General features: G+C 41.2%; 1 protein-coding gene across 1 annotated transcript in view; it reads left to right on the plus strand.

Moving 5' to 3' along the window:
- The first annotated feature begins 6,071 nt into the window (after window positions 1-6,071).
- Window positions 6,072-22,436, plus strand: part of LOC126955312 (extracellular matrix organizing protein FRAS1) — a 344,588-nt gene continuing 328,223 nt past the window's right edge. Inside the window, exons 1-2 of the mRNA XM_050791751.1 lie at window positions 6,072-6,153; window positions 13,846-13,877. Coding sequence (XP_050647708.1) covers window positions 6,078-6,153; window positions 13,846-13,877 — 108 coding nt within the window. The 5' untranslated portion in view covers window positions 6,072-6,077. The remainder of the gene's footprint in view (window positions 6,154-13,845; window positions 13,878-22,436) is intronic.

Raw genomic sequence — 22,436 nt, forward strand, 5'->3', positions numbered from 1 at the left:
TCCAGTCTTGTAGGACATTTATTTGAAAACAGAAGCCATTGTAAAATGTACGGAGAGAAATTGATTGAATGTGCTGAGATTATCTATCTGTTTTTCCTTTATTGGCTGCTGTGACCTTTTGGAATTTTCAGTGACCTCCAATGCTTGGCTTTCTGCTGTGTGGCTATGGTAGGCACAGGGGTGATATTAAAAATATTTAACAACTGGTGAGGCAGTGGCACCAACCAGTCAGAAAAGACCCTAGCCTGAGACAACAGCTTTCGCCAAACCAGTGTGTAAGGGCTGGGTAGCTGCCCTGAGTGGGAAAAATAAACAAACATGCACATTTAAAAAATAGCAACAACGAAAATCCTTGGACCTTTTGTTTATTTTATTCCAGGAAAAATGTTTTAGGTATAAAGCCTTCTTTTTGGTTTTAATCTTTCACGTGCTTCCTGTGACACTGCTGAGGAAATGACAATTTCCTACAAAAATAAACAGTAAATAGCTACTCCCTTTCAGCCAGGGATTATCCAAATTCAGAGAAAGGGATTGATATCCTGAATATGTGAAGAACCCTTACAGTTCTACATAGAAACAAAAGACCCACTAAAAAAGAACCCACTCTAAACAGGCCATTCACACACACACAAAGATGTAAAATAAGTATACAAAAGGTGTTTCAGCTCACATCTGCTCATTAGAGCAGAGAAAGGCAGATTTTAAAAATACCTGTATTTTACTTGGCTAACATCTGTTAAGTGGATAACTTGAGTCAGGTACTTTTGTCTTATTTAATGCAAACCAAATTCCTGTGAGGTGGGCACTATTATAATGTCCATTTTATTGACAGGGAATCCGAGGCTCAGAAAGGTTAAAATGCCTGAGGACACAGCTAATAAGTGGTGTGCAGAAAAGTGCTATTTTATCTTTTGCAATTTGCAGAGTAAATGATACAGAGTAAATGATAAATAAGCATGCTTTGACCCAGCAATTTCACCTACAAAAGTTTTTATTCATGCTTTGACACAGCAATTTAACATACAAAAGTTTATCCCAGGGAAATAAATTGGGTAAGTACATAAAGGGCTTTTATAAGGACATTTAGTGTTGTATTGTTTACAGTGGCAAAAAATTGGAAACAATCTAAATGTTCTTCAAAACGGGATTGGCGAAATATATAAAGACATATCAATACAATGTTAACCAGAGCAGCTCTTAAAAATAATGACATAGATCAATATGATTTGGCTTGGAAACTTGTGGCTTGCCTACGGTACAGTATATTGTTCAGAGTGGGAGGCGGGTTATAAAATAGCATGTAAGTTATAATCTCATTTTTGTAAAAGGAATTATCTTTAGTTAAGCAGGGGAAAATCTCTGAATGTATATGCTGCGGTTATCCTTGTGGAGGGGCTAGATTATAACAGAGCCCATCAGTTTATATTTCTGTATTATTTGAATATTCTTTTTTGGAATAACTATTTGAAGCACAAAAAAGGCAACAAATATTGTTGCATGCTGGAATGCACAAAGCAGAACAAATGCACTACGAGTACAAGAACGCTCCCAGGGCAACTGAAAGAAGATCAGAGAAGGCACACACAGGAGAAAGATGTGATAGAAGACTCAACACACAGAGTAGGGTTATGCAGAAGAAAGGCAGTGAAAAGCAGAGGAAAGGGAGATGGGAGGGAGAAGGGGTAAAAAGAACGAAGCGGATGAGCAGGAAAGCAGAGTAAAGGGAGACTGCTGAAACTGTAGAGGAGTTGTAACAAAGGTCAGCAGAACCCTGGTGGCGTCAGGGAAGGTGCAACTGGGACTTTGCTAAGGACAGTTAAGATAGTTAACTGTAGGTGTGTATATATATGTGTGTGTGTGTGTGTGTGTGTGTATATATATATATATATATATAACTAAGGACAGTTAAGATAGATAAGAGCATGGGCGCTAGGGTAAAGCAGTACAGTTAGTGCTTTCTGTATGTGTTCCCCTATGTGTCCCATCCTCCCTTGTAAGTAGGTAGGGGTCACAAGACTCATTCTTGTCATTGGACTGTGAGAGGAAGGGCTGAGGCCCTTAAAGCTTGCAATGCCTCTTTCATTACCTCATGCAGAAGCCATGGATGTCATATGTTTCATGATGGCCTGACTAGAAGGAGTCACCAATTCCCAGGGGCCAAGATGTGATCAAGAAATAACCTTTTGTTGTGTTAAGATACTGTGATTTGGGAGTTTGCCTGTTATGAGAGCTAGAATTTCTTGCTCTAATATGCGTTGTCATATACTAGCTGTCTGACTTTGGATAGATTACTTAACTCTCTGAACATCTGTTATTTCATCTGTCAATGGAAATAATAATAGCACCTATTTCACATGGTCATTGGAGGATTACATGGGAAAGTGTACAGTGTTAGGCACAAAATATTCAATATGTGTTATCATTGTTATTATTTTCATTTATAGCAGGAGTTGATAAATAAATTCCCCAAACGGGCAGCAACAAGGACAGGGAATTGTGAAGAGATGAGAGCAGGGCTGATCCAAGGAGATATTGTGGGACATATTAACAAAAGGTGTGGAATCTGGACTTGTAACTAAAGAGGACTGAAGATATAGACCCAAATATCTCTGGCTAGAGAATTGTGAACTTCTATGAGGAAGCATGAAGCTGTCATATGTGGAGGTTAACTTATAGAGATAAGCTAGTTATGATTAGGTGCATCTCCATAAACATGTTTACTAAATTTTCATCATAATGAAATATGTTACATTATATAATGTCTTTTTCCAACATTTCAGTTGAAGTGGCCATAGAAGGTAGTAGATGTGCCTAATATTACAGAAATATTGGTTGACCCTTTGGTCTTCCAAGTGATCTTAGGGCAAGGACTCAGGCTGCCTTCTCCCTTGACTAATTAGGGCAGAGGGAGGACTATGTGAGTGGGCCAGCGTGTGCCCCTGTGGTGGATTGGTGGTCAAGGGGGGATGTTATATATATAAATCCAATAAATACAGCATATGATGAAATTCAGGGTAACTTGGTAGTGCTATTCTCCCTTTATTGCTTTTCCTTTTTGAAAAGTAGCATATTTGCAATTAGCAAGTATAACAGATGTCTTATTGAGAGCTGTGCCATAATTGTATGGTTATTTTGAGTGCAGTGACTATTTACAGGAGTAATCATGGTGGACCATGGCCTCCAATTCCCCAGCTCAAGTGATCCTCCTGCCTTAGCCTCTGGAGTAGCTGAGACTACAGGTGCACCCCACTGCGCCCAGCTTGATTTTTAAAATAAAATCAAATTGTTGATTTTTGAGAGAACAAACGGTTTAAGTTACTCCCATTCAGTAGCGGCTGCAAAATTAGGAGGGGGTTTAAGGGTGACAATCTGGTTGTCAGAGTGTGTTGGAAGCTGAGTTTGAATTTGCACATCACTTTACATGGAATGAGAAGATGTCCTCCACCCCCGCCCCACCTTTATTTTTGAGACAGAGTCTCGCTGTGTCACCCAGGCTGGAGTGCAGTGGTGAAATCTTCACTCACTGCAACCTCTGCCTCCCAGGTTCAAGTGATTCTCCTGCCTCAGCCTCCAGAGCAGCTGGGATTAAAGGCATGTGCCACCACACCTGGCTAATTTTTGTATTTTTAGTAGAAATGGGGTTTCACCATGTTGGCCAGGCTGGTCTCGAACTCCTGACCTCAAGTGATCTGCCTGCCTCAGCCTCCAAAAGTGCTGGGATTACAGGCCCCACCTCACAGGCCCCACTTTCTAAATAAAAAGGGAGGGGTCTTTTTCTGGGAGGAGTTTAAGGCCCGAAGCTCCCCTTTATATGGCCGCTGCTCTTAGGGACTTAATAAATATTTTTTGCTCAATCCATTCTTTCAACAAATGTTTAAAAAGCACCTACTATGTGCTTCAGATATTATACAAAGATAATACAACCTCTGTACCTAGAATGACCACAGCCCAACAGAGAGACTGAGGGTGAATTGTGCAAACCCTGGGTCCTCCAAATACTTAAGATTCAGAGCCAGGTTGTCAGAAGTTCTCCTTTGTTCTGGCTGAATAGTAACACTGATAGGCACCTGCCAGTTTCAACTTATTCCAGTTATTTCCAAAAATGAGTTGTTCCAAGTGGCGTCAGTGCACGTTGGAACGTGGGCCCGCGTTATGGTGCTGGTGAAGACTGGAAACAAGTGGGACCCCCGCCAGCACCGCTCATGCAACTGCTTCCGCAAACTCCCCTCCAACACTTTCGCCCATCCCAACTCAACTGAGGGACCCGAGATGTTTCTTCTTTGGGCCAATCAGAACCCAGTCAGCATCTCTCTGATGCAACCGTTCCCTTATAAAACGATTAAACGTGGACCAGCTATTTTTATTCGGTCCTATAAAAATAGCTGCCGTCAGTCAGTCCTGGCGGCGAATCAAGGCCTCTGCTCTTCAAGTGCGTGCCCCAGTCGGCCGTGTCCTGATGTTACTTTCCCAGCCATTGGCATTTGGGGGTGCAGCTGGACCCACAGCTCCCAGACCACGTCGTGTTCCACTGACAGAGTCTCTTAGGGAAGGTAAAGGTGCATTTGCCCCTAGGCTCCGCCTAGGACACACACGCCAAGATCTTCCCTGGCTGCTGGTAAAAGCCAGGATGCGACAGCCTGAGGGTCCCAGAGCGAGGAAAAAGGATCACTCAGGTCCGCCAGACGCACTTAGTCCAGCAGGAGTGGCGGGTTGTGGGGGTGGGAGGTAGCCCCAGGGCCTTTGATGTGGGTAACGCTCCCCCAGCCCCCGGAATCGGTTCCTCCCCTAACGAGGGGTGTGGATACGGTTCATCTGCCCTCCGCTGTGCCTGAGCAAGAACTATGCCACCTATCTCCACCCCCTCCGCCCCCGGTGTGACCACTTTTGATCCCTCCCCAGACAAAGCCAATCTGAACTCCAGCAGAATGAATAAAGGGATCAGGTTGCTCTCTCGGCCTCCCCTCACCCCCCTCCTCGCTTGTCTCTTTCCCCACGTGACTCTCTGGAATCTTTGCCAAAGCTCCCAGTCTCTGGGTCCATTTTCACACCGAGCAAAGCAAAGAGGAAGGAGGCAAGAGAGGCTAGAGGAAGGCTGAACGTGTGTCTTTTAAACGCGGGGTCCAGACCCGGCGTATTTTGGGCGTTTCCAGGCTTTCTCGCCCGAGTGGCCTTGAGTTTGGGGGTCTTCTCCAGCCTCGCTGGCTTTTTCCTTCGTGCAATTAAAATTATGGCTCTTCTTCCACTCCCGTAATCACTGCACCTCTACCCTGCAGACCAGCTCCGGGGTGTTCGGCGCGGAGGTGGGTGTTGGTGTGCAGGAAGCCGCGCCCCCGCAGCCCTCCTCACCCAGGCGAGGGGCGGGGAAGAGAAAGTAGCAGCAGCGCCCCCCAGTCTTTCCTCGGAAGCTTCCAAACGGTCTGCTGCAGGGAGCGCAGCCCGAGGCGGTGCGGTGCTGCTGCAGCGCGGGCGAGTCCCGGGAGCTGCCCGCAGCGCTGCACAAAGTTTCCAGCGAGCGGCCCCCGGCGGATGAGGTCTGCCGAGCCGGGTGGCCAGATCAAGGAGTGGGTGTGGGTGGGTCTTTCGGGGCTCCCGGCGACCCGCGGTGCCGACGCAGCGCCTACGTATGGTGCCAAGCGAACTTTAAAAAGCTGCTTCGGACAAACCAGAGCCAGGATTTCTACTGTCGGGGACCCGGGAGCAGAAGGGTCTAGCCCGAGGGAAATGCTGGAAGATCCCATCAGCCGGTGACCAGCAACTTTCCGGCGAGACTTTGACGCGGAGAACTGTGCTCTGCCTCCTCTTATTCTCCCAAAGCTCACGTTGGCGTCCTGCCTTGCGGGGTAGCTCGGCGCGCTCTCCGCCCTAGCAGCGAGTGAATTGAACCCCCCGCCCGCTCCGGTGCCTCCGGGCTGATGAGTGTTGCTCTCAGCCCGTCTATCTCTTTTTCCGGGAGGTAACGGCCCGCGGTCCCCCACCCTCCGTGCGCCCAGGTTCCAGGCGCCGGAGCCAGCGTTTTGGCCGAGCCGCTTCTTGGATGCTGAAGGCTGGGCTCCTCCATCGTGGGTGCCGAGGCGGCGATGGGTGTCCTCAAAGTGTGGCTCGGGCTGGCCCTAGCGTTGGCAGAATTTGCAGTATTGCCTAATCATTCCGAAGGTGAGAGAGCGGTGTCGCGTGTCTGTGTGTGCGTGTATGTGTTTATGTGTGAGTGATCGTGCAGTTTAAAAAGCTCAGCAGGTTTTATGGTATTGTGGTTCGGGTGGAAGTTTTTCTGGGGAGGGTGGGGTGGAAGTGAAACTGGAGTAGGCTTTTTCTGATAAGATTCCTACTCCTGATTGTTTTGTATTCGGATTACACCCCCGAGAAGGCCTCCCTCTCTGCCCTAAGTGCTTTTGGGTGGGTGGGTGGCCGATGGAGGTGACATCTCTAAAACTGATCCTTTTTCTTTCCACCACCTACCTTGCCCCGAAGGGAAAGCAACTGCGTGGAGCACAAGTGAGGAACGAAAAATCGCTCTTACCTGTTTAAAAATACTTCTGTTCCTAAGAAACATACACTCTTTCATCTTAAAGCCCCATCGCTTTCCCGCCCTACTTACCTCAGTTAGTCTCCCCCTAAAGTCCAGTAAGGATTTTATAACTAACTGGTTGGAGCGTGTTCTGGACGTGGGCAGTTCAGTTGCACTGAAAGAAATCTCTCCAGTACGGAGAAGCACGAACCTGCCTGCTTCCCAGAACAAAAGTGGTTAATAAGAGTTTAGGTTCATTCTTTTACTTCACCCTCCGCCTCCTGGTTTTCCTCTGAGACTCCAAGCTACGTGTAAAACCCCGGAGCCACAGGAGAGAAAAGGAAGCCGTGAGAGTAGTTGTCGCCATGATATCAAAAGCAATCCAAGCTCAGCCAAATAAATGAGTCAATAAGTAAATCAAGAGTTTGGGGTCATGAGATGCCGGGCCTTGGGACGCGAGGCGCTCTGATCTCCCACCTGCTCCGAGGAACCGGGGAAGTCGCCACGCCAGTGCTTAGGAAGGGGGAAGGGAGCCGGCGGGCTGGGAGGAAGACGGCTTAATCTACAGCGCCTGGCTCTCGGCTTTCCCTCCCGGCTCCATTCATTATTCATCCAGCTGCGGGAAGAAGAGTTTACCTGCCCAGCCGCAAATCAGAGCCGCGGCTGGGCGGCGGCGGGCGCGGGGCCGGCCGCCCTCTCCGCCCTGGTGCCTGGGAAGGCGCTCGGGGCGGCTCCCGGGGGTCGAGCTCCGGCGCAGGACTAGGGGCTGCGGGAGGCCCGGGGAGGACAAAGCTCTGCCTCGGGTCGACCTCCAGTCGGCTTCCCAAGAGAAAGTGGGGGGCCTTGGGAACCCACGCACAGCAGTGGAGGACTCTCCCCTGGGTCCAGGTGCTGCCTTCTGCAGTCTTCCGGGATGTGTGTCAAGGGTGTATAATCTCCGGGAAAGGCACATCTGGGGCGTGTGTAGCCTTCTCCCAAAAGTGCAAGTCCTGTAGAAATATGACTTTATTGTACATGTGCGTGTGGGCGCGTACTTTGGGGGAAAAAAAAAGGTTGTAGGGCTTGATTATAATAGTAAACCAGATGAGAGAGTCACCCAAGGCCACCCAAACCTGAACTTGGTATTTAGAAAAATTAATTTCATTTGGTGGCAGGTTTTTTTTTTTTTTTTTTTTTTTTTAAATTTAGAATCCTATCCCAGCAACTCAGAAAACGTACTATCACTCCCGGATAGCTCACCAGGGGGCAGTTGGAATGGTGCAGCTTCTCAGAACCAAAACTCTGGAATCAACAAAAGGCATTATTATTAAGAGCCTACAGGGTGCGCTCTTTGGAAGATTGCTTGATCCAGTGGGCTAAGTTTAAAAAGCGCCGAATCTTTTGACTGGGAGGTGGGGATGGCGGGGATGCAAAGCACAGAAAGCCGGGGGCGGGGGTGGGGAGGAGGGGTGGGCGGGAGGGAGAGGCAGGGAGCGGATATTACTCCAAAAAGTCTTTGGAAACTTTGCTTCTTATTGTTTTACCTTACTGTCAGAGCATTCTATAGCCATTTCACAAAATGGATTGATAAATTGATAGATGTCTGAGAGTTTCCACCCACATCATAATGGTGCTTATCTTATAATGAATGAATGAATGAATGAATGAATGAACATAGCCATTCCTTGAGCAAGTATTGTTTGCCTGGCACTTTGCTAAGCACTTTACATACTTTATCTCATTTAATTAGTTTAATTAAGTAATATCACTCCCACAGACAAAAAACCATTTGTCATCTGATGAGACCTCTGGTTTGGTCCTCTCAAGGTTTTCTTTTTCTTTAAAAAATAAGAGCATTGATATCAAGGTTGGAAACCTCAAAGATCTTAGAAATCTCCTCAAGTTGTTATTATCCATCTAGAGAATAATTTTTAAAAATGGAAGAGACATTCACATGTATACTTCTTTGGATGGGATGTACCTTGTGACACCTTTGCTGACCAGCTTATGGCAGAATTTGTCATTTTCTTCTCAGTGACAGAGAGAATAATTGTGGTTGGTATGGGTTTGGTCTTCCTCTCTTAGCTGTGTGCTTATTGAGGGGTTAGGTTGGCTCCTATTAATTCTTATATCTTCAGTTCAGCTCCTAGTATACAGTAAGTGCTAAAAAAATTGGTCAGATGAACAATATTGACTGGCCTCTGATTAGCTCACTAACCTTGAATGAACTGCCTAACTTCTTTGCTCTATAGTTCTGTCATTTACTAAATGAAGTCAATTAGGTGATAGTTCTGAAATACTTTGGCTAACCATCAAACATAGAAGAAAAAGAAATCAGTATTTGCTGCCTTATTTGTGGTCAATTGCAATGTTCTGGTTCTAAATTTTATTATTTTTATTTTTTGAGACAGTCTTGCTCTATCACCCAGGCTGGAGTGCAATGGTGCGATCTCAGCTCACTGCTGCCTCTGCCCCCTGGCCTCCAGCGATTCTCATGTCTCAGCCTCCTGAGTAGCTGGGATTACAGGTGTGTGCCACCATGCCCAGCTAATTTTCGTATTTTTAGTAGAGACAGAGTTTCACCACATTGGCCAGGCTGATCTTGAACTCCTGACCTCAAGTGACCTGCCTTAGCCTTCCAAAGTGCTAGGATTACAGGCATGAGCCACTGTGCCTCGCCTCTAAATTTATTTTAATTATCAAAAGAAAAGTAATTTTTTACAAGCAAATTATTGGCAGTGTTATTTTATATGGCCTTATATTGCTAAACTGATAAAGTATTAATGCTATGATTTGAGAACTTAATAAAATCAAGAAGTCACAAAGAAGCTTCTAACATGGCTTCTTTCTGAATCGAAGAAACTCTACCATGGCTTTTTCTGGAGAAATATCTTGAGTTCTGTTGACATATGGAAGTCCTGTGAAGTTACACTAGATAAGACAGTTGCCTTTGGATAGAGAAAGATCATTGAATTGGAGGTTAAGAGAATTGAGCTTTAGTCTGTGTCCCCTCACTCTCCATGTGATTTTAGCCATTTCCACAAACCCTGAATCCCAGGTTTTTCCTATAAATGCCATTTAACAGGTTACATTGAAGAGGACCATTTGATAGACAATATGTTTTATTTATTGGTAAGTTAGGGTAGTTGGTTCCACTCTGGCCTGGAAAGTTGTTTCGCTGAGAGACTCTATGCTTGAAACTCAATGTTAGGGAAGAAAAGACCTTGACTGGAAAAAAGTAACATAATTCTTTCATTCTGCAAGCCTTTATTGAAGGGTTATGTGTCAGGTTATGTCTGGTAGGTGGGTACAGACATCAACACCAAAGCCAAAACCCCCCTGTGCTCAAGGAGTTTGCATATCTAGCAATCGTTAATGTCATTTGAATAGCAGTAGGGATATGGGAACATTTGGTCCTTGGTGGATTTCTCAGTACAGAAATGTTAGATGATGGTTGTAACTTTGCATCCTTTGGCTTTTGTAATTACCTGGCAATGGAAATAAAGAGGTGTTGTTGTGGACTCTTATTTTCATCAATTATATTTCCATTGCCCTCTGAAGATTGGATTCTGGGCATTACTCTCCTTATATACATCCTTTAGTAAGGACTCAGCTATCCGTATTCACTGTTACTGACTTGGGTGGCAATATCACCCAACTGTCCTCACACAGATCATCATAAAATACTCTTTAACGCATGGCTCAGAGCAGGAGAGGGGACTACCACATGTCAAAGTCGGAGCCTCATGCCAAATCTTATTGTAGTTCCAAAACAGTTGGCCCACTTTCATTTTAACTACTCTATTAATTGATCTAAATCCTAGTTGACAATAATCAGGACATGAGCTGTCCTGTCAGTTCAGAAAATGATTCCATTTTAAGTACTCCACAGTGCACACAGCCATATGCTGAATTATAACACAACATAAAGCCTGAACATTTAAATGCCAACTTGTGGCTGCTTGTTCCTAATGAGTCATGTTTTTGTGGTACCATGCTCTTCAAATCTTTTCGTATCTTAATGGTTGTATCTGCCACTACTTCTTTGAACTAATGGGTCTGACATTTTGTGGTGCTTGGATTTAACTTCTCTAATTTACTCAGTTTACCAATGGTTTCAGGACATATGCAAATTAGATCTCAAAATTTCTCCAAAAACATTAGATTTTATACAGTCATCTCATAAAGGAGTACATTATAATGTGCAAAAGGGATTAAAAACAGACATTTACTTGTTTAAATTTTATGCAGTAACATTTTGTCTATGTGACCTGCAAGAAATGCGCCAGCCACACAGGAAAAGAGCAGCAGCTCAGGTCTCAGGATCTGGGCTTCCTTCTTGACACTATAAAATGACTTCAACCTGCAAAACTTTATGCACTTTCTCACAGGTTGTGAGGTGTTAGAACCTAAATTACCTGGCATCTCAGCTGCCTTGTGTGCCCTGAAACTGGCCTTGTTCAGAGTTAGAGAACTCTCCTCCTGTTGTCTCTGGTTTTTCCTCAGTTTTCCTTTGAGGGAGGCTCATATCTCCTAAATCAGCACCACCTCACAGAATTCACCTTGAGCTGGAATTTTCTTTTCTTTTCTTTTCTTTTTTTTTTGAGACAGAGTCTCGCTTAGTCGCCCAGGCTGGAGTGCAATGGCGCGATCTCGGCTCACTGCAAGCTCCGCCTCCCGGGTTCACGCCATTCTCCTGCCTCAGCCTCCCGAGTAGCTGGGACTACAGGCGCCCGCCGCCTCGCCCGGCTAATTTTTTGCATTTTTAGTAGAGACGGGGTTTCACCGTGTTAGCCAGGATGGTCTTGACCTCCTGACCTCGTGATCCGCCCGCCTCGGCCTCCCAAAGTGCTGGGATTACAGGCGTGAGCCACCGCGCCCGGCCTGGAATTTTCTTTAAAGTTCAACGAAAGCCATAAATACAAACATCAGATAGACCTGCAATTATTCTTGTACTCCTTAAGAAAAAAAAAAAAATGAGTGGAGAGAGTAATTTTGTTTTCCGTATTATGTGAACTGATGGATTAGTGAAAAGACCTCCACTCTGGCTCTCAACCAGAAGCTACGCCCAGTACCCATGTCAACAAACCCAACTTCATCTGCTGGTGAGTGTGTGAGAGAAACATGCTTGCTTCGGATGCTGCATCTGGTATTGGGTGATGATAAATGTTTGATAGGACTGGGCATCACACTGGAATGCTTATTTTCTCAAGAGAGTAGAAATGAGATTTTGGAAGCTGCGTTAATGGAGGCTCATTCATGCAGCTGCCTTCTGGGTAGAACTGTTCTGTTTTAGGAAAGCTCTCAGAGGGCAAAGCTTATTTCTTCTGGAATTGTACAATACAGAGCAACCGAAATTGAATTAATTCCTTTTCCTAATGATATAATTTTTCAGCAGTTATACACCATTCTGACTTGAGTCTCCAGCAGATGCGTAGTTTGCCTGGGTATAGATGTGGTGCCACACTCAGTGCTACTTTATTTTTTTCATACTGCAGTGAGTTTATCATGGCTATCTAAACTTCCAAAAATGGGTTTTGATATGGGTACTCGGATACTTCTTAAGGTGCTTGATTTCCTTTGGAGCTTTGAAAAGAAATTGACTTTGGAAGGTAATGCTGTAGAGAGCAATAAAATTATTTGAGGATAGTCTTATTTTAAAGATTAAATTTTGTTTGTGTTTTTTCTAAAAGTTAAGTTTTGCTTGTTTATTCTAAAGTTTAAATTTTGTTAAATTGTACCTAAGTGATGATGATCTTTATTCTAAATTTTCTAAACACCAGAAATAATTAAATATGTCCATAAAAGTAATTTAGAAAGTGACTTGTGTTTATATATATTTATTTGACATATATAGGATTATTTTACGTACACACATCACGCACATATATATACATACACACACATGTGTATACATATATTTCCTTTCTTATGACATAACATAGACGGAACTACTATGTCTTTGAAACAAGATTTCTTAAGGAAAAATTAGTCAATTAAGAAGAATTTTCCTTCAAGGTTTTATCTCAAGTTATTCTTATTAGAATGTCAGAGACATAAAAATTATTTCAATAAATTTACCCACAGAGATCTTTGATTCAAACCTAAGTATAAATAGTCATCTCAGTTTTCTTAAAGATTGTTCTTAATTCCATTATTGGAGGAGAAGGTAGACCATTTCTTTCCTAAGAAGTTAATATTTTTGGGACTTCATAAATGACCCATTAGAGGTAAGCACTATGGTAAAATAATGTCCTTGTCTCTTTAGAAACCAGTTGTGGAGCACTGTTAAGATATGCTTCACCTTGGTGTGTATATACTGTTCAAATCTGTTTTGCAGACTCAGTTTCTGAGAGAGTAGGTGATAGCACACTGCCCATCTCTTTCTAAGTTAATTCAAGACCTGTTGTGCAGCTCAAAAATTGGTTGGGAATGTGTGTATATTTTTTTAAATTAAGATTTCAGTTTTATAGTATGATATGTGTACTACAAATACTACACATACTATTTATACTATATATGATATATACTATATATAGTATATTGTGGGTATATATGTGTATATATGTGTATATGCTATATATAGTATATAGTGGGTACATATGTATATATATGTATATATTTGTGTATATACTATATGTAATAGTATATATGTAACAGTATATATAGTGTATATATTCTCTCTATATATGTAGTACACACACACACACACATACATATAATGTGGTGGGGTAGATGCAACACTTCAACATCCTTAGAAAGGAAGTACACAAGAATAAATTCACAAATGGAGGATGTAGGCACAAAGTGCTAGGAGCTCAGAGGAACATAATCTGGTGGGCAGGAGAAGTTTCACAAAGGAGATGGGATCAAGTTTAAAGGGCTTGACTAGACAAAATACATCTCCTGTAGGAAATGAAAATGAGCAAAGGCATTGAGACATGTAAATATATTACAGGATTCTAAGTTGGCCTCTTGGGTTGGACTGGAGACTTAGTGTAAGCAAACAGTGGCAGGGAAGCCTGCATAAGTAAATGGGATTGGATTATGGAGGCTTTGCTGACTTATCACCAAGAAAAATATTTACTGTATTTATAGCATGCCGTTATAAATACATTTATCTTAAAATTCAAGTCATAAGTTTTAATGATGCTTTTCCTTATGTGTGTCCAAGGAATGTTGTTTTGGTGTATGGGATTATTTCCCCAGGGGAAGAATGCTCAAGCTTTTAAGATTTTGGAAGAAGCATATTTTACTGATTTTGATGCATGTAGATGCAGTTTTAGCAGCAAGCTTGCTGGGGCTGTACCTACTGGTTTATTATGCATCCCTTTTAATTCTTGTTTTGTTTTTCTCCACAGGTGCTTGTGTCTATCAGGGTTCCTTGTTGGCGGTAGGTCATTCTTTACATACTTGGTTTCTTTCATTTGAATGTAAAATGCTTGATTGAAGTTCCTGAGTGAGTGAGTTGACCCTATCATTGTAGAATATGTTTATTTTTCTTCACAGTTTGAGGATTAGCCCTCATTCGGGCACAATGATGCTCAATTATTTAATACCTTTTCCAGAGTGAATTAGTTCCATTCGGATACTCAGGTATTGGAAGAGAAATCCAAACACTCAACACACAATTAGCATTCTGTGGCCGTTCTTTGTGTTCTTTTAATCAGAGAGAAAATTAGATCCCATCCTTTTGTCAGATACAAACTGACACACAATTTGCTTATCTTCCCACTTTGCTTCCCACTTTGAACCCTTCTCCAAAAAAAATATGATTATTAAATTAAGTAGAATAGGAAGGATTTCTGTTGTTACATTGAATTATAAACTTAAGTTTTGGTGAACAGCAAATAAATTAACATTTGTTTCTGAACTCTTGACATATAGGGTAAAATTGATTTTGAATTTAATGTCAGAATGACTTGGGGGGAAAGGTGATGTAAGTCTCATGCATTTCTTTTCATTGCTAATGCACTATGGTGCATAACAGTGTGTTAAAGCCTTATTGAAAAGACTGTCTACACTCCATCAACTCTAATAAATGGTGTGACAAATCATTCTTCACCATATTTTTATTTTGGTTTAATAAATGCTATAATAAAACTGAACTGAGATGGTTGGAAAGAGTTTGCTCATTTACATCACAACATGCTATTGACGTGTGATATTAATAAGTCATCTTGGATTATCCTTGCGGTATTGAAATAGATGAGGAATATCTGAAGTATCTAAGAGTCTAGATAATTGTAGATATTCACAGTAATATTCTTGAATCTGTACTTTATATGCTATAGTTACTGCTCGAGAGGTTTATATTTTTTCTTTATATTTTTCTATTAAAAATTAGGAAAAAGCCATTTTTATTCTATTTGTCATTCCATATTCTGCCCTGTTTATTCTTTAATATGTTTTAGGAATCATTTGCTCTAAAATATGTTATCACTTTTGGGGAGCTGTAGTAGGTATTTAGACAAGTCAGTTTTCCATGCTAATAAAAGAGAGTTATTTATTTTTTGTGTAGTTATTTATTTATTGTGTAGACTACTTCATAAATTTTCCATATTTTTTCATAAGTATTCATATGTCTGATAATAGACCAATGAAATAGGCAGGCCATGTATTATTTCATACTCTTCCCCCTCTTCATGGAAAGGATGAGAGAGAGATGAAGAGATTTGCTAGAGGTAATTGACCATTAAGGGTGGAACAAGACATCCTGTATTCTTCTGTTGTTCTGCCTATATGTGAAAAAAAGTGGCTAGACCATCTTCTATATTTAACTTTGCTATGTGTTATTGTACATTCGAATATGAAAGGATCAAGTAATTGGAGAGGTCAGTTTGATCAAGTTAAAAGGAGAAAGAACCCAACCAACTTGAATTTTTTGGATGACCTTGCTTCCCTCTGTACCATGCCCTAGCTCATCCCAGGGCTCATGGCTGCTCCAGGTTAGTGGGCTGCACCCTCCCACACCAGCAGACTCCTCATTCCTCCAGGTGACTTCTTTGCTTACCAAGGCTCTGCTACATTTGTTTCTTTTTCTTTCTTTCTTTTATTATCATTATTATTTTTGTGTGTGAGACAGGGTCTCATTCTGTCACCCAGGCTGGAGTGCAGGGATCTTGGCTCACTGCAACCTCTGCCTCTAGGATTCAAGTGACTCTCCTGCCTCAGCCTCCCAATTAGATGAGACTACAGATGCACACCACCATACCCGGCCATTTTTTTTTTTTTTTTTGTATTTTTAGTAGAGACAGGGTTTTGGCATGTTGGCCAGGCTGGTCTTGAACTCCTGATCTCAAAGTGCTGGGATTACAGGCATAAGCCACTGAGCTTGGCCTGCTACACTTGTTTCTGAACCTCTTCAAGCCTGAGATACTTATTATTGTAGTTATGCAATTCAATCTGAGAGACAATGTATTTATTGCAATAATAAAATTATTAAACAAATATTTATTGAGTGACAATTACAGACCTGCTATTCTATGCACTGGAATGTATCTGTGAACAAACAGATGAAAATTCCTGCCCTCATAGAGCTTGAATTCTAATAAGTAAAATATATAGAATGTCAGATAGATGGGCTATGGGGAAAAACGTTGTGGAGGTGGAAGGGATAGAAAAGGCTCAATAGGGGATGAAGGTAGCTACTTTAGATAGGGTGATAGGGAACGCTTCACTGAGAAGGTGACATTTGAACAAAGACATACTGAAAGAGGTAATTATAAGAACTAGCCTGGTGGATATCCAAGGGGAGAGAATTCCAGAGATAGGGAGTAGAAATGTAAAGTCTGAAGCAAGAGCTCCTATGGGCATTTGAGGCAGTGCATGGAGGATGGCAAGAGATAGGTCAGGGAGGAGGGCAGAGGTCAGAGCATGCTGAGCCTTGTGCAGACTTTAGCTTGTCCTTTCAGGAAGGTGGGTGAGCCATTGAAGGTGCCAGAGAGGAGGAATGGCAACACTGGACTTATCTACTTAAACTGCTGAAATGAGAAAGTGAAAAGTAGTGTGCTTGTTTCTAGGGAAACTATACTAAATACTTTAAAAAGACTCCATCGAGGTGAGTCACTAAAAAATTGCTGTCAAATTAAGTGTAGGAAAAACAGCTATAAAAGATTGAGAAAATATTTCAAAACCTAGAGAGATTCTGCATTCTGGTTTATTTGTAACCACTTTAAGTTCTCTTTCCATTTTAAGGACGATGAAACTGGAAAAGGTAGATGATGCATCCTGGACTTGGTTTATTATCTACATCATTCGCTGCTGCGCTCTCTCTGCATGCCCTAGTGTTAAAGAAAAGCATTGTATCTACATCAGTGAAACTGGAGAGTCAATGTATGTTCATGCATTTTGAATTAAAGAGTACAAGAACATTACTATATGATTCTAGGATTCTCTAATTATACAACTTTTTGGGTGACAAAGGCTTCTAGTGTAAGAGGCATCATTTTCAAGAGCTGGTTCTGAGAATAGTGGTTGGTGTCCCTTTTCCAAACTTTGTAGTTTTACCCACATGTTCACTGTTTTAGAGGTAGAAGTGACTTGAGAAATCTCTTAGTCCAGACTGTCCATTTTATAGATGAGGAAACTGGGGCGAGGATGTGAAATTCTTGAGGTTTGTTCATCTCCCAGGTGAGTAACCAGAAGTAGGTTATTCTGGTTGAAAATGGCGAAGCCTCAGCTTCACCCAGAGTTCATAAAGCGTATCAAGCAAATGAGAGCGTGGATTTAGGCACTAGCTGCTAGTATAATGCTAACTCTCAGCCTGTCTTGTGAGGATTCCTCTCACTGATATCTTTCAATCTCTTCACTCATTGCTTAGGAAGCTGCCAGATACAGTGGAACATTCATGGCCCTGGCAGTCAGACACACCTGGTTTTGATCCTTCCTCTTCTATTACAAACCAGCTCTGTGACGTAGGGCAAGTTACATCACCTCTGGAATCTCTTATTGCCCCTGATGTGAAATGAGGACAAAGAAAGCCACTCCTGAAAGGTTGTTGCAAAGAAAATAATGTGGGAAAGACACCAAGGTGCAGTGCCTGGCTTGTGCTTTTCTGCCATAACACAATTTCTCTTTAGCAACCAAGAAGAACAAGAGGAAGGGACAGTCGTTAAGCACCTACTATGTATTTAATACTCAACAAACCCAGGAAATAGTTTTTTTTTTTTTTTTTTTTTTAATTTACTTTACAGATAAGGAAGTTGAGACTCAGGAATTAGTCACTTGTCCAAAGTTACATAGTAAGTGCTAGCGGAAAAGAAAGTTCAAACCTCGTTCTGATTCTGAAGTCATCTGATCAAGCATTCTATTTCTCACAACCAACTCAGTCCACTGGTTGTCTCTGAACACAACTAGCTTACTTCACCACCTTCATTCCTATATGCCCACCCCCTCCCTGCCACAACTGCCATGCAGTTGTCTCTGTCAGTCTGTGTCCCTGACCTCCTGCAAAAGCCAACTGTCCCTGGCTAACCCTTTCCCATTTAACTGAGGCTGTCCTGCACTGGTGTGCACCACATTCACTACATGATGCAAAACATGTTTAGACAGGCATGTCATCTTAAAAAACACAATGTACAGTGTATTATGTACTATATATGTTTATATATGTGTATATATGTATATAGGTGTATATATATACCTCCCCCCGCCTTGTATTGTGTTGTGTTTCCTGATTTTTGACAGCTGTCTGGACTTGCAGTGACATCCTGGGGTGATTAAGTCCTAAGCATGTGTAGCTGTCTCTCAATTATGGACTGACTTCAGCTCTCTCCCTTGTCTGTCTTTTAACAATCTTCTGTAACTTTCTCTTCTTTTTATTCCTAGAGTGAGAAATGACCAGAAGGGACTAAAATAACTCCAAAAACACTGAATAATCTATTTGGGGGTGTGTTTCTTACCCCGTAATACCCATGCACCCCTGGGCTCACAAGACTTTCTCTAAAGTCAGCCCTTGTGGAAGACAGTGTGACTGTTGTAAATCAGGAATCCATCAGAGGGAAACTACCTAGGTAATAGGTTTAACTGTGACATCCAGTGTGAGGAGGAAAATTAATTTTTTATTTCAAAGTTTTCACACACCTTCTGTTCTTTTCCAATTATATCAAGTATTAAAAAAACTTTCCTTTTGCATCACCACAAGCAAACACATATCCTTTTTAAAGTTCTTCCTGGGATCAATGACTTGACCCTTCACTTCAATTTTTCTGTCTGTGAAATGGAGATGAACTATTTACTTCTCAGGATTGTCGTGAAGCTTAAAGGAGATGAACATGAAGCACCTCGTCCGGTGCTGTGACTTACAGTGCTCAATAAAGGCTGGCTGCTGTTGTTGTTGCTCTATAGCAGTGATGCCTGTCAAGGCTGGATAAATGAGTCTTCTTCCCTACATCAAAAGCGTTAAGTGTTGGGATTTCTCCTACTTGGGATACTTTTGCTGAGAAATGCTGACAAAGTGAATCACGGGGCACTAACTCTTAGCAGATTTGAAAGAATATTTTTCAAGGATAATTAAAAAATGTGGAATGTTGAGTATGTGTAACACTGCAGGAAGATCCAGGCTTTGGAGTTTGAATCTTGGCACCACTACATACATGCTGTGTGGTCTCAGATACAATACTTTATACAGCCGGGTGTCACTTCCGTTATCTGCTTAATGGGGATTATATTTCTCCTAGGGTTGATGTGACAGTTAACTAAGAACATACTTGTGAAAGAACCCAGAACTGTTCCTGCAAGGAACATGTACTCACATCATTCAGGTGGTAACAAGATGTCGGAGTGGAAATGAGTGAGTTACAGAGTCCAGGGTCTTGGTTCAGTTTCTGGCCCTGTAATTACTAGCTGTGTAGCTTGGAGTAAGTTGCTTGAATGAAATGAGGCCTCAGTTTCTAAATTAGTAAATTAAGAGAGTTAGATTAGCTTCTCTCCAAGATTCCTGAGCGCTGTGTTGTGCAGTAGAGCTTTCTGTGATGATGGGAATGTTCTACAGCTGTGCTGACCAGTGTGGTAGCTACGAGCCACATGTGGTTATTGAGTACTTGAAATGTGGCTTACAATACTGAGGAACTGAGTTTTAGATTTCATTTAATTTCAATGAATTAAAGTTTAAATTTGAGTAGCCACACATAGATAGTGGCTACTATATTGGACAGTGCAACATTAGAGTTTTAAAATTCTTAACGTATTCTAGTACTTAAAATACAGCCTCATGGATGGTTCTCACCCTGGGTGGAAGCTTACTGGAGTACTTTCAGCAGTTGTGAGAAAAGTAACACAAAGTTTGTTATAGTACCTGATTGCTGTTTTTGTTTGTTTATGTAATTTGAACAGGTTTTGAAGTCAACACAGTTATAACACTACTCTCCCCATATTGCTAAATATGTTTTCTTTTTTGTGGTTGTCGTGGTTTTTTTTTTTTTTAACCAAGCAATTGTTATGCATCAATGATTTCTTTAATAAAAGGGGTAAAATTACAGTTAATTGTACATATTCCATTAAAAGTTTTAGAAATTTTTAAACTCATGGGAGTGTTATCCATCATTTATATTAGAGCAGAAAAAAATTTGAGAACCTCTGGTCTAATCTGTAGACCTTGTTTATTAGGGCTAAGGAGGTTTAAGGGAGACCATTAGAGCTCTTCAATGTTAGAGTCTTTTTAAAAATTGGTGTGCTATAGTGTTACCTTTTAAAATTTGAAACAGTAACACAAAAGAGACAGCCCTCTAGAAATGAAAATGTCTCAGAACTGCGTTGTCCTTGTATTCATCAACATGCTCAAGAGATTTTATAGAGAAGATAAATGAAAAATTGGAGGCTTTTGCTATTCAGTGCTTGAAATCCCCACAAACACTTAGTGAATGGTGGCTAGTGGCTGCTATTGAAACACCTTGAACTTCTCAGCAGTGGGGAGAATACCTGGCGTCCTGAGGATGCACTTAGAGGGGAAGCAATACAATCAGCCATTCCTTCATTTCCCAAAAAGTATTGGGTAATTTCTTAATACCCTTGTATTGAATATTGTAGGATATCACCATTTTAAGTTACAGTTTAGCAAAAGTTCATCATTTTTTATGCTTCTGGTCTTTATTTTAAAATACGGAATAATATGCTTTTAAATGGGGGATGCCACTCTTTATTAAAATGTACTTATTTTGTGATAAAAACTTATTTTTTTGCAACACATCATTACTGTGCTAGGTGTTGTCATAAATTTAGAGAGGTAATGAGCTCCTTTAACTAGAGGTATTCAAGTTGAGACTAGACAGACAGAATCAGGAGTGAGATAGCAGCGGCAGGCTTTTCTGATTTGTGTTCTCACCTGTGGATAGAAGGTTAGAGGTGTGTGTTTCTGCCTAAGGAAAGAAGCCCTTACAGAGGGTGAAAAAAATCTCCTTACACTAGAGTGTGCAGTGAAGGGTTTCTCCCCATTTAGTTCCTCAAAGGGAGTAACTTTGTACCTTTAGGTGTCAGGTAGTGAGAATTGGGCTCTACCTGCCTCTGAGGATTTTTTTTGTCCTTGCTGGGTTTTTATAGATTGTCCATCATAATTAGATGTGCTGGTTTCCTATTTGGGAACTTATATGTTCTTAGAATAATTGTGTGAGAGGAATAACACAAGAGATTTTGTACTTTTATTGATGAATAATCCATATGCATTTTTATTCCTTTTCATATTCATGTGGTAGGAACAGATGTTTTAAGTTAACAAACACATTTCTTATGCTTTGTTTTGAATTTAGAAGATGCAATTGAGCTTGGAAGCCATATTAATTTGCTCAAATTATGCTACATTTTATCATATATCTCAATTTTCTGGTCAGACCATACACTTCCCTCACTTTTTTTTAAGTTTGTGGCATTTTCACACCAAATTGTCTTACAACTTGATACCTTAATTTATTCTATTTCTCTGTTTATAACTACAAAGTACATACATATATTTATTTTCTATGTGATACATTTATATATGCATGTGTATATATGTATAAATCCCCTATAATAGAACTGTCACTCATTTATGACACCTTATGGTATTATCATGTTATAGTTTAGTTACTTTTAGAAGTCTTTGCTTACCAAGGGAAAGATAATATATAAATATCAAATGACAGTTGCATTAAGCCAGTTTATGTTTTTCTGAAGTTTGAATTACAAATGTCTGAAGAAAAGTTGACTTTGAAAATTTTATGTGGATGACATTTTGCTTCTGTGACACTTAAACATAAAATTGGCACAAAATAAAATTAAAAAAAAATAACTGAGCAGTTTTATGTAAAAGAGGCACATAGCTTCTGGTGTCCCAGCTAAGTTCTTTTAGCAATGATTTCTTAGGTTCCCAGAGTTTATAAGTTAAATGAAAGGGAGAAGGAGAGGGACACGTTTTCATAGTAAGAAATGGTTTATTGTTAGTACCCAGGAGGCTCTTGAGTTTGGGCCATGACCTGTGAGTTCTTTCCTGACAGCTCCCAAGATTGGTTATTTATTAAATTTATCCCTTTCTTTCCTCCAAAGGGAAATTGAATGGGTGGGCTGGGATCAGGGAGGGGAGGGTGTCTGCATTGGAGAGCAGATTTCATTGCTCTTTGTACCTTCCATTCTTGAAATGGTTCAGTAATAATGAGCAGGAGAGAATTATTAACAAAAATAGACACTCATTCTTTGGTGTTCTTACTGTATTGAGTTTCCCTACAATCTAGAACAAACTTGATCTAAGAGATGAGAATTCAGGAACAGAAGAAATATGAAATTATTGGCTAAAAGAAGCCTTTCCCTCTTATATTTGCTGTAGATATGTGTAGTAGTAGTAATCCAGCTGGATTCCAAAGACATTTATTGATCAAATTCTGTGTTAGATCCTGTGATTGGGTCTATGGAAAACACCAAGATTAATAAGCTATTAGTTGGAACCCAGGAACATCCTGCTTAGTCAGTAGTCCCTTTTTCCCTT

Source organism: Macaca thibetana, chromosome 5, assembly GCF_024542745.1.
Source record: "Macaca thibetana thibetana isolate TM-01 chromosome 5, ASM2454274v1, whole genome shotgun sequence".
NCBI lineage: Eukaryota > Metazoa > Chordata > Mammalia > Primates > Cercopithecidae > Macaca > Macaca thibetana.